Source organism: Lepidochelys olivacea (genome assembly GCF_965140295.1).
Source record: "Lepidochelys olivacea isolate rLepOli2 genome assembly, chromosome: 2".
Lineage (NCBI taxonomy): Eukaryota > Metazoa > Chordata > Testudines > Cheloniidae > Lepidochelys > Lepidochelys olivacea.
Window position 1 is genome coordinate 270,839,326 of NC_140412.1, and position 14,429 is coordinate 270,853,754.

Sequence of the window (14,429 nt, forward strand, 5' to 3'; positions counted from 1 at the left end):
TTCCACACACACACATGAATGACCCTGCAAACTATAGGGATGTGCTCCCTGTAACACGGCACTGTGATGTGGCTACCCCACATCAGCCATCCGGCATAAAGTCTATATTACCTATGTCCTATCCGTACCGTATGCATATTTTCATAAAGCATGTAGAGTATAATGTCACACCCCACATGTATGTTTGCTGATCTGCAAATAGCAAAGGGGCATGCAGCTTTGGGTGCAAACACTTGTGACAATAGTGCAGAGCCGTGCAAGCTCCCTGAGTCTGTGTGAGATGGCAGACAGTGAGGAGGGCCAGGCAGGTTAGTGGGTTTAGAAAAAAACGTGTAAACATTATGTACAAGTTTATGTATGGGCTACATGTAAAATGAGTGGATGTTAACAATGCATTCTAAGCAGTTGGATCCCCTGGCCACAACCAGCCCTGTCTGACCTGTTTGGTACCCAGCATACACTGCCACACCAAAGCTTCCCAAAATACAGTGGGTGGACAGTGGGATATCTATTCATGGTGCACCTCGCTCTGAAACTATACACGTGCTTCTGGTGAGTACCCTGACTGCTGAGACAAGGAGTCCAGGAGGCATGCACACAAGTGACATATTTCAGAGTAGCAGCCGTGTTAATCTGTCTCAGCAAAAAGAGCAGGCAGGAGTCCTTGGGGCACCTTAGAGACTAACAATTTATTTGGGCATAAGCTTTCGTGGGCTAGAACCCACCGTAGTGACTCTATGCTGACATAACTTGAGTTAACCCACACTTAAAGTGCAGAAATGGCCTTAGGTATATGAAATGTTTGGGAGTATGAGGGCAGACGAAGATTCATTCAGGTGTTTAGGCTCAAGGCATTGGAACTGGCCTTGCTGCACCCCACAGGCTCAGGAACAAAGAGGCACATAAAAAAAGAAATCATTTATTTATTACAATGTCTTGACTCAAGGGTGTATAACTCACGATTTTAGAATCCTTGGGGTTGTAAAGGTATCCTGGGGTTGTAGATGTGTGTTCATTATATTTTGAAAGGCAAAACTATGAATGGGTTGAACAAAGAATTCGATCAGTCCCTCAGGATAAGTACATTGGCTATTAGCCAAGATAATCAGGGATGCAGGCCCAAGCTCTGCATGTCCCTAACCCGTCCTTTGACTGCCAGATGCTGGGAGGGGACCATGGGATGGTTCACTGAGTCATCGCCTGGTCTGATCATTCCCTTAGAAGCACCTGGCATTGGCCACTGTCACCAGACAGGACACTAGATGAGGCGGACGACTGGTCTGACCCACGATGGCAGTTCTAATTGTCTGCAAAAATTACAATAGATTTTTTTCCGGGGAGAAAGACGTTATAGGAGACAGTATACGGCCTTTATTGAATATTTGAGAATCAAGTTGTACACAACGGCATGCGGAAAACCACTAAGGCCTAGACTGAGAGGCAAAATAACAGTTGCAAAAATGCAACCCCCATTGGTGGAGTGACTCAAAACGAAGTTTTGGCACTAGGCCAGAAATTCCGTCCGAGTGGAAGTCAGCTCCAACAGAATAAACATCTGCTCAAAAAATTAGATTTAAAAATTCAGGGAATTCAGGGAATCCCAGCAGGAAATAAGAGAACTTGGGACACTGCTCAGAGACGCCATGCATTCAGGCACCGAGGTGCTCAGGGGTTCTTTGTTTCTATGGGGATATAGGTAAAATGTTTCACTGAATGAAATCTCAGGGATTATCTGCACCGGCAATTTAAAGTGCTCTCATGTGCTGGCTCAGGGGTGTGTTAAGCCCCGCCCCTGGTCTTAACCCCGCCCAGACTTTCCCGTTAGCCCCGCCCCTAACCCTGCCTCCAGCTGCTGGACCCCCCCGTCCATGGCCGCCCCCGCTCAGACCCGGCCCCCCGGCTCCGATTCGCCCCCGGCGCCGAGAGCCGCCCGCAGACGCCGACGGGGGAGGCGGGCGAACCGCGCATGCTCCGTGCCGCGCATTCCGAGGCAGGGAGGAGCGCGGCGCTGCGCACTCAGCTGTCGCGGAGCGGCCGGCGGTGAGTGCGGGGCGGCCGGCCGGGACTGCGGGGCCGGGCCGGGCCGGGCTTGGCTTTTCAGCCGCTGGCTTGGACTCCGCTTTGGGGGAATCTGCTGCTGCGACCTCCAGCCGCTCCCCGGGCGGCCCCCCACCTCTGACCCGCGGGGGCAGCGCCCCCCAAAGCCGCGGTGCTGGTCCGGGCCCCTCCACACCCTCCTCTCCCGCTGCGAGCTGGGGGCCCGTCGGCCTTGGGGCCCCCCCGCCTGTCTGCGCCCCTGTCTCAGCCTGGCCGTTCCGGGGGGGCAGGGACCTGCCCGGCTCCCGCCGCTGCTGCGAGCGGGGAACAGCCCGTCGGGGGGTGGAACGTGACCCCGGCTGGCACGGCCCCGGGCAGACCTGCTGGGGCCGGGCTGCACCCTGCTGACCCCCCCCCCCCCGGGGCGCTGGCAGGGCTCGGCTCTAGGCGCTGGCCTCGGCGGGAGGGCTCTAGGCGCTGGCCTCGGGGGGGGGGGCAGGGCTCGGCTCTAGGCGCTGGCCTCGGGGGGCTCGGCTCTAGGCGCTGGCCTCGGGGGCGGGGGGGGCAGGGCTCGGCTCTAGGCGCTGGCCTCGGGGGCGGGGGGGGGCAGGGCTCGGCTCTAGGCGCTGGCCTCGGGGGCGGGGGGGGGCAGGGCTCGGCTCTAGGCGCTGGCCTCGGGGGCGGGGGGGGCAGGGCTCGGCTCTAGGCGCTGGCCTCGGGGGCGGGGGGGGGGCAGGGCTCGGCTCTAGGCGCTGGCCTCGGGGGCGGGGGGGGGGCAGGGCTCGGCTCTAGGCGCTGGCCTCGGGGGCGGGGGGGGGCAGGGCTCGGCTCTAGGCGCTGGCCTCGGGGGCGGGGGGGGCAGGGCTCGGCTCTAGGCGCTGGCCTCGGGGGCGGGGGGGCAGGGCTCGGCTCTAGGCGCTGGCCTCGGGGGCGGGGGGGGCAGGGCTCGGCTCTAGGCACTGGTCTCGGGGGGGGGGGGATTGCCAGAGGGAGGAGCGGGACTGGACGAGAAGCTCCAGGAGGCCTCTGGGGCTTTCCCACCGCAGAGCTCTGTTCTGCTTCCGGCTCCTGCACAGCGCCCGAGCCCTGCTTGCCCGAAGGCTGGGCCATGCGAGCTGAGCAGTACATCTGGCGGGGACAGGCTCAGTGCCACTGAACTCCAGGGACCCAGCCCTGCAATTGGATGCGTGTGGGTGGATCAGGAAGCAAACCCGGAGTATCCGGCTGGGACTGTGCCATGTCCATTTCTAAAGAGCAGCCTGCAGGATGTGGGGCTGGGGAAAAGATCCTTGCATGCAGGAGACCTGACATTGCCAGGAGCTGTACGGCTGCCTTTTGAGAGGGACACAGGCCCAGCGAGTTGAAACGTGTTAACAATGAGGACCCACTAACGGCTTTTGGCTATTTCCATGTTAAAATGCGCGGCCGAGCTGTCCTGTTGGCATTCTGCGTGGAATGGCTCTTCTGAAAAATCTTGCTAGAGAATGTAGGGTGACCAGACAGCAAATATGGAAGATCAGGAAAGGGGATTGGGGGGTAATAGGAGCCTATATAAGAAAAAGACCCCAAAATCGGGATTGTCCCTATAAAATCGGGACATCTGGTCACCCTAATAGAATGAGAGTAAAGCTCTCTGCATGTGTAAATGGCTGAGTGGGTGAAGTAACTGTGGGTAGGCAGCTGATGTGCAGAGACCGCCCAGCACTGGCTCGTTAAGAACATGAGAGCGGCCAGACTGGGTCAGACCAAAGGTCCACCTAGGCCAGTCTCCTGTGACAAGTGCCAGGTGCTTACAGAGGGAGTGAACAGAACAGGGCAATTAGTGAGTGATCCATCCCCTATCATTCACTCCCAGCGTCCGGCACTCAGAGGTTTGGGGACACCCAAAGCATTGGGATTGCATCCTTGACTATCTTGGCTATAGCCATTGATGGCCCATTCAAATGTCAAAGTATAATTAGACAGGCCAAAAAGGAATTTGAAGAGCAACGAGCAAAAGACTCAAAAACTAATGACAATTTTTGTAAGTACGTGAGAAGCAGGAAGCCTGCTAAACAATCCAGGGCCCAGTGGATGATCCAAGTGCTAAAGCAGCACTCAGGGAAGACAGGGCCGTTGGGGAGAAACTAAATGAATTTTTTGTGTCAGTCTTCACTGCAGAGGATGTGAGGAAGGTTCCTACACTTAAGCCATTCTTTTCAGGTGTCCAATCTGAGGAACTGTCCCAGATTAAGGTGTCATCAGAGGAGGTTTTGGAGCAAATGGATAAACTAAACAGCAATAAGTCACCAGGACCAGATGGGATTCACCCAAGAGTACTGAAGGAACTCAAATGTGAAATTCCAGAACTACAAACTGTGGTTTCAGAGGGGTAGCCGTGTTAGTCTGTATCAGCAAAAACAAGGAGGAGTCCTTATCGGCTATTATCAGCAGGAGGATAAACCTATCGTTGAATTGAGCCTCAGTGCAAGATGATGGGAGGAGAGCTCATGTGAAACTGATCTTTGAAACGGGCTCCAGAGGCGACCCCGGCAATTACAGGTCGGTCAGCGTGACTTCAGTACCGGGCAAACTGGTTGAAACTCTCGTAAAGAACAGAATTGTCAGAAGCAGAGACTAACAAGATTTGTTGGGGCAGAGTTAACACTGCTTTTGTCAAGGGAAATCATGCCTCAGCAATCTACTATAATTCTTTGAAGGGTCAACAAGCATGTGGCCTTTGGTGATGCAGTAATATAGTGTACTTGGACTATAGACTCCACGTAGACTGTCTCCTGAATCTCCGCTGGAAACGTTACTCAAAGGGGGGCGGAACTATAAGCCAGGGGGGCAGATACACCAAAGCTTTCTTCCCTTTCTCTCTGCCCGTGGGCATTCATGACACTTGGAGAACGAAGGAAGCAGCGTTGGAGTGGGGGAGGGATCCTGACTGAAAGAAGTTCACCCGCAGAACTGCCGAAACGTGGTGAGAGCAACTTGGCTTCAAAGTACCCTGGTTGGCTAAGTTAGGCAGGAGCTGCATTTCACTTTTCTTTTCCTTGTAACTGGTTCTGCCTTTTATGCCTCCTTACTTGTACTCGTGTAAAATTTCTCTCTCAGTCGTTAATAAACTTGTTTATTGTTTTATCTAATCCTGTCTTTGAAGTGCAGTGTTTGGGAAGCTCCATGTGGGACAGTAAGAATGTGCTTCTCGTTTTTATGAATTAAATGACACACTTTATATCAGCGTAATTGTCCTGGAAATGGCTGGCCTCTACGAGACCTGCATTTCTGGGGGGAAATCTGGGACTGGGAGTGTGGTGGGGTCACCCTGCAATAGAAAAGCCAGCATGAGTCGGGCTGGCTGCAACTCACCCAGACCTCGCTGGGAGTGACTTACCTGCTGGAGGCTGTGGGTGAGCAGACCAGGCAGGTGGCTACAGCAGTGAAAAAGGCACCCCAGGCTAGAGGGCAGGGGATACAATTACTCATGGGTCTGGATCTTGCCCTGGCTATGTCACAGTTACATACTAGAGTTAAGGAGGACTTGTGGCATCTTAGAGATGAACCAATTTATTTGAGCATAAGCTTTCGTGAGCTACAGCTCACTACATCGGATGCACGCAGTGGATGAAGTGAGCTGTAGCTCACGAAAGCTTATGCTCAAATAAATGTGTTAGTCTCTAAGGTGCCACAAGGCCTCCTGTTCTTTTTGCGAATACAGACTAACACGGCTGCTACTCCGAGACCTCTCCTACTAGAGTTAGTAGTTCTGCAACTTCACATTTGAGTGCCTTCCGAACTCTTGAGTGAATCCCATCTGGTCTGGTCCCTGTTTCCTTGTGCTCCCCGTCCATTTCTTGTCTTATACTTAGGTTGTCAGCAGGGACGTTCTTTGTTCTGTGTTTGTACAGCACCTTACACACTGGGGTCCTGGCACATCGAGTGTCCACAGGATACATACCAAATCACTAATAATATCTTGGTCATTTTTAAGTGTGATTAGAAATTTGCTGGCATAATGGAAAGAAAATAAGATAGTGCTGGGAGGGGGAGGATGAAAGGAAATAGTTTTTCACACCACACAAGCTAGCCTGTGGAACTCAATGCCACAGGATCTAACTGAGGCCGAATTTAGCATGATTCAGAATAGACTGGCCATATTTATGGATAATGAGAACATCCAGAGTTAGTGTGGTGAGGATTAGTGCGGGAAGGGGTATGAACCCGCCTGTTTCAGGGCATAAATTGACCCCTAAGAATGGGGGAAAGGAAGGAGCTGACCCTGTGAGGTGATCCTGTCTCAGGTTATCCCTTCACTGCCCACTGCAGGGGTTGCAGCCCCTTCCCTGCCACTACTGGAGATGGGCCCAGAGCTGATCCTGTCTGGTAAGCCCTATGACATCCAGCAACCGTTGGACCATTCCAGGCCTCTTTGAAAAGGGGTCTTAGAAACGGCCCCTTCCCAGGCGGCCAGGAGGTGTTGGCATCGCTGTGCTCAGTGGGGCAGAGTGGTCTGGGGCTGTGCTAGGGGAACCTCCTGTTGGCGCGGGGGCTGCGCAGGTCAGGCACGCGGGTTGGGCGCTGCTCTCACTCCCCTCCCTGTTTCAGAGCGGGCTCAGGATGCCGACCAGCGTGGTAAAGGTGAATGACATGGAGGTTTCCACTGAGGGCTCGGACAAGACCGTCATCAACATCACCGTCAACCAGGAGTCGTGCCTGGCCTTCCTGGTCAGGTCCATGCTCCAGAGAAGGGCCAAGCCTTGGGCACCCACCAGCCAGGGCCTTGCCAAGGGCCGCTACCGCGGGGAGCAGAAAGTGCTTGGGGTAAGTGCCAACGTGGCAGGACGGGGCTGAGATCAGGGCGCCGCAGGGACACGCAGATGTGTAGTGGGGAGAGCCCAGTGAGCAGGAGCACGTCTAGAGCGGGAGTGCGGCTTACAATCTGTTTGTAAGACCTCGAGGAAAATAGGGTTTAAGGAACAGCCAGCCTGGGTTTGTCATGGATAAATTATCCCAGATCAGCCGAATTTCCTTCTGGGACGGGGTTCCTGGGTGGGGGAAGCAGTAGACGTGATAGATCTTGATTTTGCAAGACTTTGACGCTGTCTCACATGATGCCCTCATAAGCGAAGTAGGGAGATGTTGAGATGAAATTACCATCAGGGGGTTGAAAGACTGAGAGTGTAGCTGTCGGTGGCTCTCTGTGAAACTGGGAGGGCACATGCAGTGGGGTCCCGCTGGGGCAGTCCTGGGGCGGGTACGAGTCAATAGTCTCATTAATGACGTGGAAAGTATTTACTTACCATGGATGACCCCAAGCTGGCAGGGGCTGCAGGCACTTTAGAGGACAGGATGAGACTTCCAGATGACCTTGACAAATTGGAGAACTGGTCTGAATTCAAACCGATGAAATTCAATAAGGGCAAGTGCGAAGAACTTCACGTGGGAGGGAAAAAACAACTGCCCAGGCACAAAATGGGGAACACCTGGCTGGGGGGAGCTGGCGGCTAGAGAGCGTCACAAAGTGAATATCCTCGAGAACATGATTCCGGGGTGGAAATGGCTAACCTCCTTCTAGGGCGTATTAACGGGAGTGTCGTATGTAAGACACGGGAAGTCACTGCCCTGCTGTGTTCAGCACTGGTGAGGCCTCAGCTGGAGTTCTGGGCGCTGCACTTCAGGAAGGATGTGGCCAAATTGGAGAGAGCCCAGAGAAGAGCAATAAAAACGATCAAAGGTCTAGAAAACTGGGTCTGTTTAGTCTTGAGAAAAGAAGATAAAGACGGGAGCCTTTAAATATGTGCTGGGTGGTTGGGGGTTGGAGTTAGGGTTAGAAAGAGGACAGGGATCAGTTGTTCTCCATGGCCACTGAAGGTCGGACTAGGAGCAATGGGTCCATCTGCAGCAAGGGGGAGTTGGGCTCCACGCTGGCGAATCGTTCTAGCTCTCAGGGGAGCTCGGCTCTGGACCAGGCACCCAAGGGAGGATGTGGGATCCCCGTCACTGGAGGTGTTCAAGAGCAGGCTGGACAAACCCCTGTCAGGGCTGGGCTGGGCTTACTTGGTCCTGCCTCCATGAGAACTGTTTCCAGCTGTGGGTGGGAGGGGAGATGGGCGACGGGGGGGATAGGCAAGGCAGGCTGCTGTGTCCATCTGCTGAATCCTGTGGGCTGATCTTGCAGGCCTGCCAGGTGCTGCTCGGGATCGTGTGTGGGGCCATTGGCGTGATGCTCTGCTTTGCGCCGCACATGGAGGAGATCTCGTCGGGATCCCCGTTCTGGACAGGCGCTCTGGTGAGTCGCACGCAGCCCTGCCACCCAGAGCAGCAGCTTGGCTCAGTCACTGGCTCCCCCGCTCCAGACACCGTTTGCCAGGGACAGGCCCGAGTGAAGAGCCTGTGGGGCGGGATTTCTGCAGCTGCTCCTCGGCCCAAAGCTGGACCTCTCTCCCCGGGCGTGAGCTCTCGGACTGGGATTCGGGGGGGACGCGGGGGTCTCTCTGTAATGCCCAAAGCGGCTGCAGTTCTCAGGCTCCAGTGGCTGTTGGGGCTCGTTAGAGGGACGTGGCTCGTCAGCAAGTGACCTGTTTTCCGGTCCCCTCTGGCATGGGCCAGTCCGCTGTCTGTCCTGATCCCCACCACACTGTGCTCCCATGGGCCCCAGGGACAGTCGGCCGGCACGCGCCTTCAGCCCTGGCCCAGGCAGTCCCAGAGGAAGCCCCAGGGCTACTGTCTGCACAGCGACCCCCTGCACCTTTGCTGGGCACCTTGGGGTGGGTGCTGGGGGTGAGGTCTTGCTCCTGGCAATGCCCCAGCCCACACGGCGCTCACCCTGGTTTCCCTTCCACAGTTCATCATCTCCGGAGTCTTTTGCATTGTGAGCGAAAAGCGTGGCACTGGCTGCTGGGTGAGTGCGTGCCCGGGGCGCTGGGCACCGGCTGCTGGCTCCAGGGGGCTCTGCTTTGTACTGAAGGGAAGTGCCCTGGGTGTGGGTCCCAACGACCGGCTACTCCCAGCCTGCCCCCTTTTCCCCATGGGGGCAGCCGCGCTGTCTGCACCCCGACGCCCGGATGGGGGGGAGCATTCCGGACTGGTGGTGCCACTTCCGGAAGGATGGTGGCAAGTGGGAAAGGGTCAGAAAGGAGCCACAGGGACGAGCCGGGGGCTGGGAAATCTGCCTCCCGTGAGGGGCTGCCAGAGCTCGCTGGGTTAGTGTCTCCAGGGGAGGGGTCGGCGGTGCCGTGCGTGCCGTCTGCAGGTGCCCGGAGCCCGGTCTGTGCAGGGGAGGGGTTGGCGGTGCCCGGAGCCCGGTCTGTGCAGGGGAGGGGGCTCTGTGGCAGACGGCCCTTGGCTCCGACAGGCAGGGACCGGACAAGAGCCGCTGGCTGGAGCGGAACCGGACCCGTCCCGGCTGAGAATAAGGAGCCAGTGAATCCAGGCCACGCGTGTCTCTAACAGCCCCGCTCTAGCTCATCGGGCCCAGGGTGCCAGCGGGGTGGGCAGAACGGTCCTGGTGCCGGGAATCTACAAAATCCCTTCTACTGTGTGTCAGGTGGCCAGTCTTACTGCCCTGATGCCCCCACCCTCTTCTTGCATTTCTGTACACCTACCCCCCGGAGGCTCCGATGGACCCCCCATGTGCCATGCTCCCTCATTAGCGCCCCACCTGCCGGTGGGTGGGGCTGGGCAGCCCCCTGCCCTGCAGTGTCCCCTCCGTCCCTGCAGCCTCAGGCCGTGTGCCCCTGCCGAGCCCTGGGGCTGGACCATGGTCCTGCGCGGGCAGGGCAGGGCGGGGAAGCAGGTGCATCTGTGCCTCACCCGGTGGGTCCCCTCCCCGCAGGTCTGGCTAGCCTTGCTGTTCACCCTGGCCAGCGTTGTCTCGGCGACCGTGGCTGTGATCATCGGGGCGCGGGATATGGCATGGTCTTTCACCTTCACCGAAGGCTCTTACCTGTGTGGCCCGGCCTCACCGTCGCCCACGGGCTCCGAAGATTTCTGGAGACCACAGGACTGCAGGTTCCAGTTCAGGAGGCTTGAGGTGAGCAGCCCCCCTGGCATGGTCACCACAGTGTCCCGGGCCCCCTCTCTGCAGGCACCAGCGTGGAGCTGGGCGGTCCCTCGCCCCGGCCGGCAGAGGTGCGCACATGGTGCCCCGCCCGGTAGGAGACCCCGCCCTCCGCAGCTCTGCAGGGGTCCAGGGGACTGGAGCCTCTGCAGGGGCTGTGACCTGCTGGTTGGCCAACGGTCACTTCCAGGGGTGCTATTTCCTGCCCCAGAGATCCTGTGCAGAGGAGGCTCAGTCCAGCTGGATGTCTGGGTCACTGAGAGGCAGAGTTTACCCGACGTGCATCTCCTCCTGCAGGAGTGGGAGGCAGCTGTGCTGCAGTGATCCGAGCCCCAGGACTCCTGGGTTCTATCCTGACTCTGCCACCAGCTGCCATGTGACCTTGGGGCTGGGTCCCTCCTCCTGATCGTGGTGTCCCTTGGGGAAGTGCTGGGTGAGCCTTGGCTGGAAGGATCTGACTCACAGGCTCCGTACTGCCCCCTGGGGGCAGCCCCCAGGATGGCCTACGAGGGGCTTGCCCCCCAGCAAGGAGCATGATCATTAGAATGAGGCCCATGGGTCTGAAATGAGGGACCAGGCCCCAGACAGAGCTCCCAGACAGAGCTGTGCAGGCTGCTCTGGCCGATCCAACTGCTGTCCGAGCACGGAGCCCTGGGAGCTGGGTGGCTCCTGGCCCCGGGCAGGGTGGGGCCCCGTGACCGTGGTGCTGCCTGTCCCCTCCGCTGTTCCCAGAACCTGTTCCGGGGCGTGCGGCTGCTCCTGCTGCTGATCATGGCCACCGGCCTCTGCATCACCCTCTACTCCTTCCTCTACGGCTGCTGGGCCCTGTGCTGCAGGAAGCAGGTAACGGGGGAGCGGGATCATCTCTAGGGCAGGCTGGCTGGGCCCCAGGGCAGCCCTGGCTGAACTCCCAGGAGCGGGGGACCCTGGGCCAGGGGCTTCCTTCTGCCTCCCCAGGACTGGCATGAGGGTTGGTGGGTCAGTGATATGGGGAGACGCACCCTAGTGCTGTATGGGGGTGGCAGAAGAGGAGACGTCCCAGCAGGGCTCCTGGATAGCTGAGATGACCCCTCCCTGGGCTTCTGTGGAGATCCAGGGGACCCCCCCTTGGGGGTCCCCACAGCATGGGGCACAAGTCGGGGAGCAGTGGGCCTGTTGCCCCATCAGTGCCAGCTCCTGAAAGCTGCAGTGTAACCTGACCTGCCCTGCTCAGTACAAAATGGGTGGAGCGGAAGGAGCCGTCTGATTGGCTGGCAGAGCCTACCTCGCCTGGGGCTGTAGGGTAGCCCCCATCCCATTTGCATCACAAGGCTACTTGTGATAACGGAAGGGGCAGGCAGTCCTGGGGACCCCTTCCTGCTTCTCCCGCCGGCCCTGCATGTCAGGCCAGCCCCTGGGGCGCGCGCTCTGAGCCCCCGAGCTCAGAGACCCTCAGTGCCCCGGGAATCTTGCGGGGGCAGAGCGAGAAGGGGTCAGGACCCATCTGCTCACTGGCTTCTCCTCAGCAGAGGGGTCCAGGCCGCGGCAGGACTCTCCTCTCTGCCCGGGGGGCAGCAGCTTGCCCAGGCGATATGCGCTGGGGCAGTGCGGAGCTACGGGCGTCGTTGCCCTCAGCTGGCTGCGCTATTCGGCTCTGGAGCCCTCAGCCCGCTGGAGCCCTAAACCTCTGCCCTGCTTTCAGGACTGGGCCGAGGCCACGGGGGGCAAGGAGCCGCTCCTGTCCTCTGACTCCATCCTCCTGCCGGACAAGGAGAAAGCCCAGGTTGTCCAGGATATCTGAGCACCCGGCCAGGCTCCAGCTTCGCTCTGCCGAGTAACTGCTCTGCACAGCCTGCATCCCTCCCACGCCGCCCCGCTTCCCTGTCCTGGCTCTGGAGCTGGGGCATCCCACTGATCCCTCTCCTGTACCAACTGTACTAGGGCGAGGGTCTTCCCAGGCCCTGCTCTGACTAGGGCAGCCAGCTGCTTGGAAATAAACGGTCTCTCATGAGTGTCTGTCTTTGCTGGTCCCACGGGATTGCTGGTGCTTGCAGGGAGCGAGCTGTGTGTGAACGGGAGCCCTCCACCCCATACACCGGCTGCACAGCACCTCCCGCCTTCGCAGCGGGGGAGGAAACGAATGCCAAACGGGCCACATGGAGTGACTGATGACCCTGCAAATAGAGGAATAGAACCCAGGAGTCCTGGCTCCCAGTCCCCCCCACCCCCTGCTCTAACCATTAGACCCCATTCCCCTCCCAGAGCCATAATAGAACCCAGGAGTCCTGGCTCCTGTTCCCCACTCCCTTCCCAGAAAAATACACCCATGATACGTGCTGATGCTACCAGAGGGCTCTCGCTGGCTGGGTTACATCAAGGGGGGTTGAAGGGCAGAGAGGGGGAAGGGCTCTGAGCCCCCCTGCTGGGGGGCACAAGCTGAGCCTGGACTGAGGGGGTTGGAAGGGGTCCCCAGTGGGCAGCTCCTGTCAGCGCTTGCCCGGGGCCGGGTTCCAGGCGCTGTCCTGGGATGATGTGTGAAGGATACAGGGAAAGCAAGATGGCTCTGGAGAGCAAACGAGGCGAGCGGCGTGCAGCCGAGAAGTGGCTTGGCTGGGGTGCAGGGAATGTTCCCAAGGGGTCAGGTCCATGTCACTGCAAACCGCAGAAAGGACTGAACCCCCTGTGCCAGGCCGGCTTGGGAGCGTGCCCTGAGGGTGTGTCTGAGCCACGTGGCTGCTGACCGGCACAGGGCAGCGCGGCTGGCAGGGCATAGGGGATATCAATGGGGTCAGAGCCCCACTGAAGGACAGGGGCCTTGCTCTCCGCTCTGCCCCCGGGCAATGGTCCTCGTGCCTGTGCTTTCTGGCAGGGCACAGCTTGCCAGCCCTGCGGGGCTGGCTGGGGACAGGGACTGCATCACGCTGCCCGTTTCCAGAACCTGGTCCCGGGGTGCTGGGTTTCCCGCAGGGGCCCCCTGGAGCCAGCCAGCACCTGTCCCACTAATGTGCGCTCTCCTAGTGTGAGCAGACGTGAGATCCGGGGTTGGGGAGGAGGGGAGAGATGGGTAGGGGGCTGGCTGGGAAGGGCAGGGCTTATGGCAGCAGTCAGCAGCAAGGAGGTGCTCCCAGGGGCAGACACTACAGGGTGTTACCTGGTTCCCCCTCCTCCTCGCCCCCATCCCAGGGATGGTCGTGTTCTCCCCCCCGCTCTCAAACCACGTTGGGAGCTGCCGGCTTGCCCCTGCCCTGTGGCTGGCGATGCCATCAGCTCCTGCAGCAGGAACACGGGGCCCAAACTTAGGGGCTTGCAGGCGAGGAATGGAGGCACCAGCTCTCCTGTGCTCGGGCTGTCGGGCTGCATGGCCTGCAGCCGGCTAATGGGGGCTGTGACCAGGCCTATGCGTTGGTGCCCCACAGAGCCCAGGCCAGGGCCTGGGCGGGCAGATCGCTGCTTGAGGAGACAGTTACCCAGGCTCCCTGTCGGCCGTGGTACATTCCCTACCCGGGGGCTGGTGCTTCCTCGTCTTGCTCCTTGTGCAGCCACCTACAGGAGTGCTGAGAGGGGTCCGGCGCTTTCTGATCTGGTGCCCAGCGTGAGGGAGGTCACAGAGCAAAGGGCAGGGGAGGGCCAGGCCCTGTGTGTTCAGGACAGGCTGGCATGTCCTTGTCTTCAGTGTCAGAAGGAGTGGCCAGCTTTCCTCCCGCCAGAAGGGTACCAGCAGGGCCTGTGGGCTCTGTTCTGGGGCCTGTGGCTAGTATATTAACCAGTGATTTGGGGGTGCGGCACGGGAGCAGCAATGTTTGCCAGTGACACAAAGGCGTGGAGGTTACTTAGGTGCAGAAGGGGCCGTGAGGGGCTCAGAGACCCCGGACCCAGCTGGGCGAACGGGCACACAGGGAACCCATTGTCACAGAGTCCCTGGGCGATGCGCTGGAACTGATCCCTGTGAAGCCAGTCAGCCTGTCTGCAGGACACACAGCTCACCCGGCTTCCACCTCCCTGGGTCTGACCTCGGAGCATTCAGCCTCCTCTGCCCCTCCGTGCGCTTCCCACAGCGAGTCCGCTCAGGCGGGGTCCTGGGAAAGCCAGGGGGTCCTGCCTCCCAACTCCGCAGTCAGACGGGACTCTCAGCCAGCCAGTAAAACAGAGGTTTATTAGATGACAGGAACATGGTCTAAAACAGAGCTTGTAGGTGCAGAGAACAGGACCCCTCAGCTGGGTCCATTTTGGGGGGCAGTGAGCCAGACAACCACGTCTGCACTTCACTCCATGTCCCAGCCAGCCCCCAACTGAAACTCCCTCCAGCCCCTTCTCCCCTGGGCTTTATTCCTTTCCCTGGGCAAAGAGGGCACCTGATTCCTATTTCTCC

The 14,429-nt window shown here is 58.8% G+C and overlaps 1 protein-coding gene across 1 annotated transcript; it reads left to right on the forward strand.

The window, feature by feature from the left end:
- The first annotated feature begins 1,951 nt into the window (after positions 1 to 1,951).
- Positions 1,952 to 12,071, forward strand: LOC311516659 (transmembrane protein 176B-like). Its single transcript, XM_084620964.1, is given in 8 exon segments — positions 1,952 to 2,026; positions 2,028 to 2,072; positions 6,628 to 6,843; positions 8,201 to 8,311; positions 8,867 to 8,923; positions 9,857 to 10,054; positions 10,814 to 10,924; positions 11,763 to 12,071. Coding segments are annotated over 8 exon segments (897 nt in total). The 5' UTR covers positions 1,952 to 1,966; the 3' UTR covers positions 11,862 to 12,071.
- Positions 12,072 to 14,429: the final 2,358 nt, after the last annotated feature.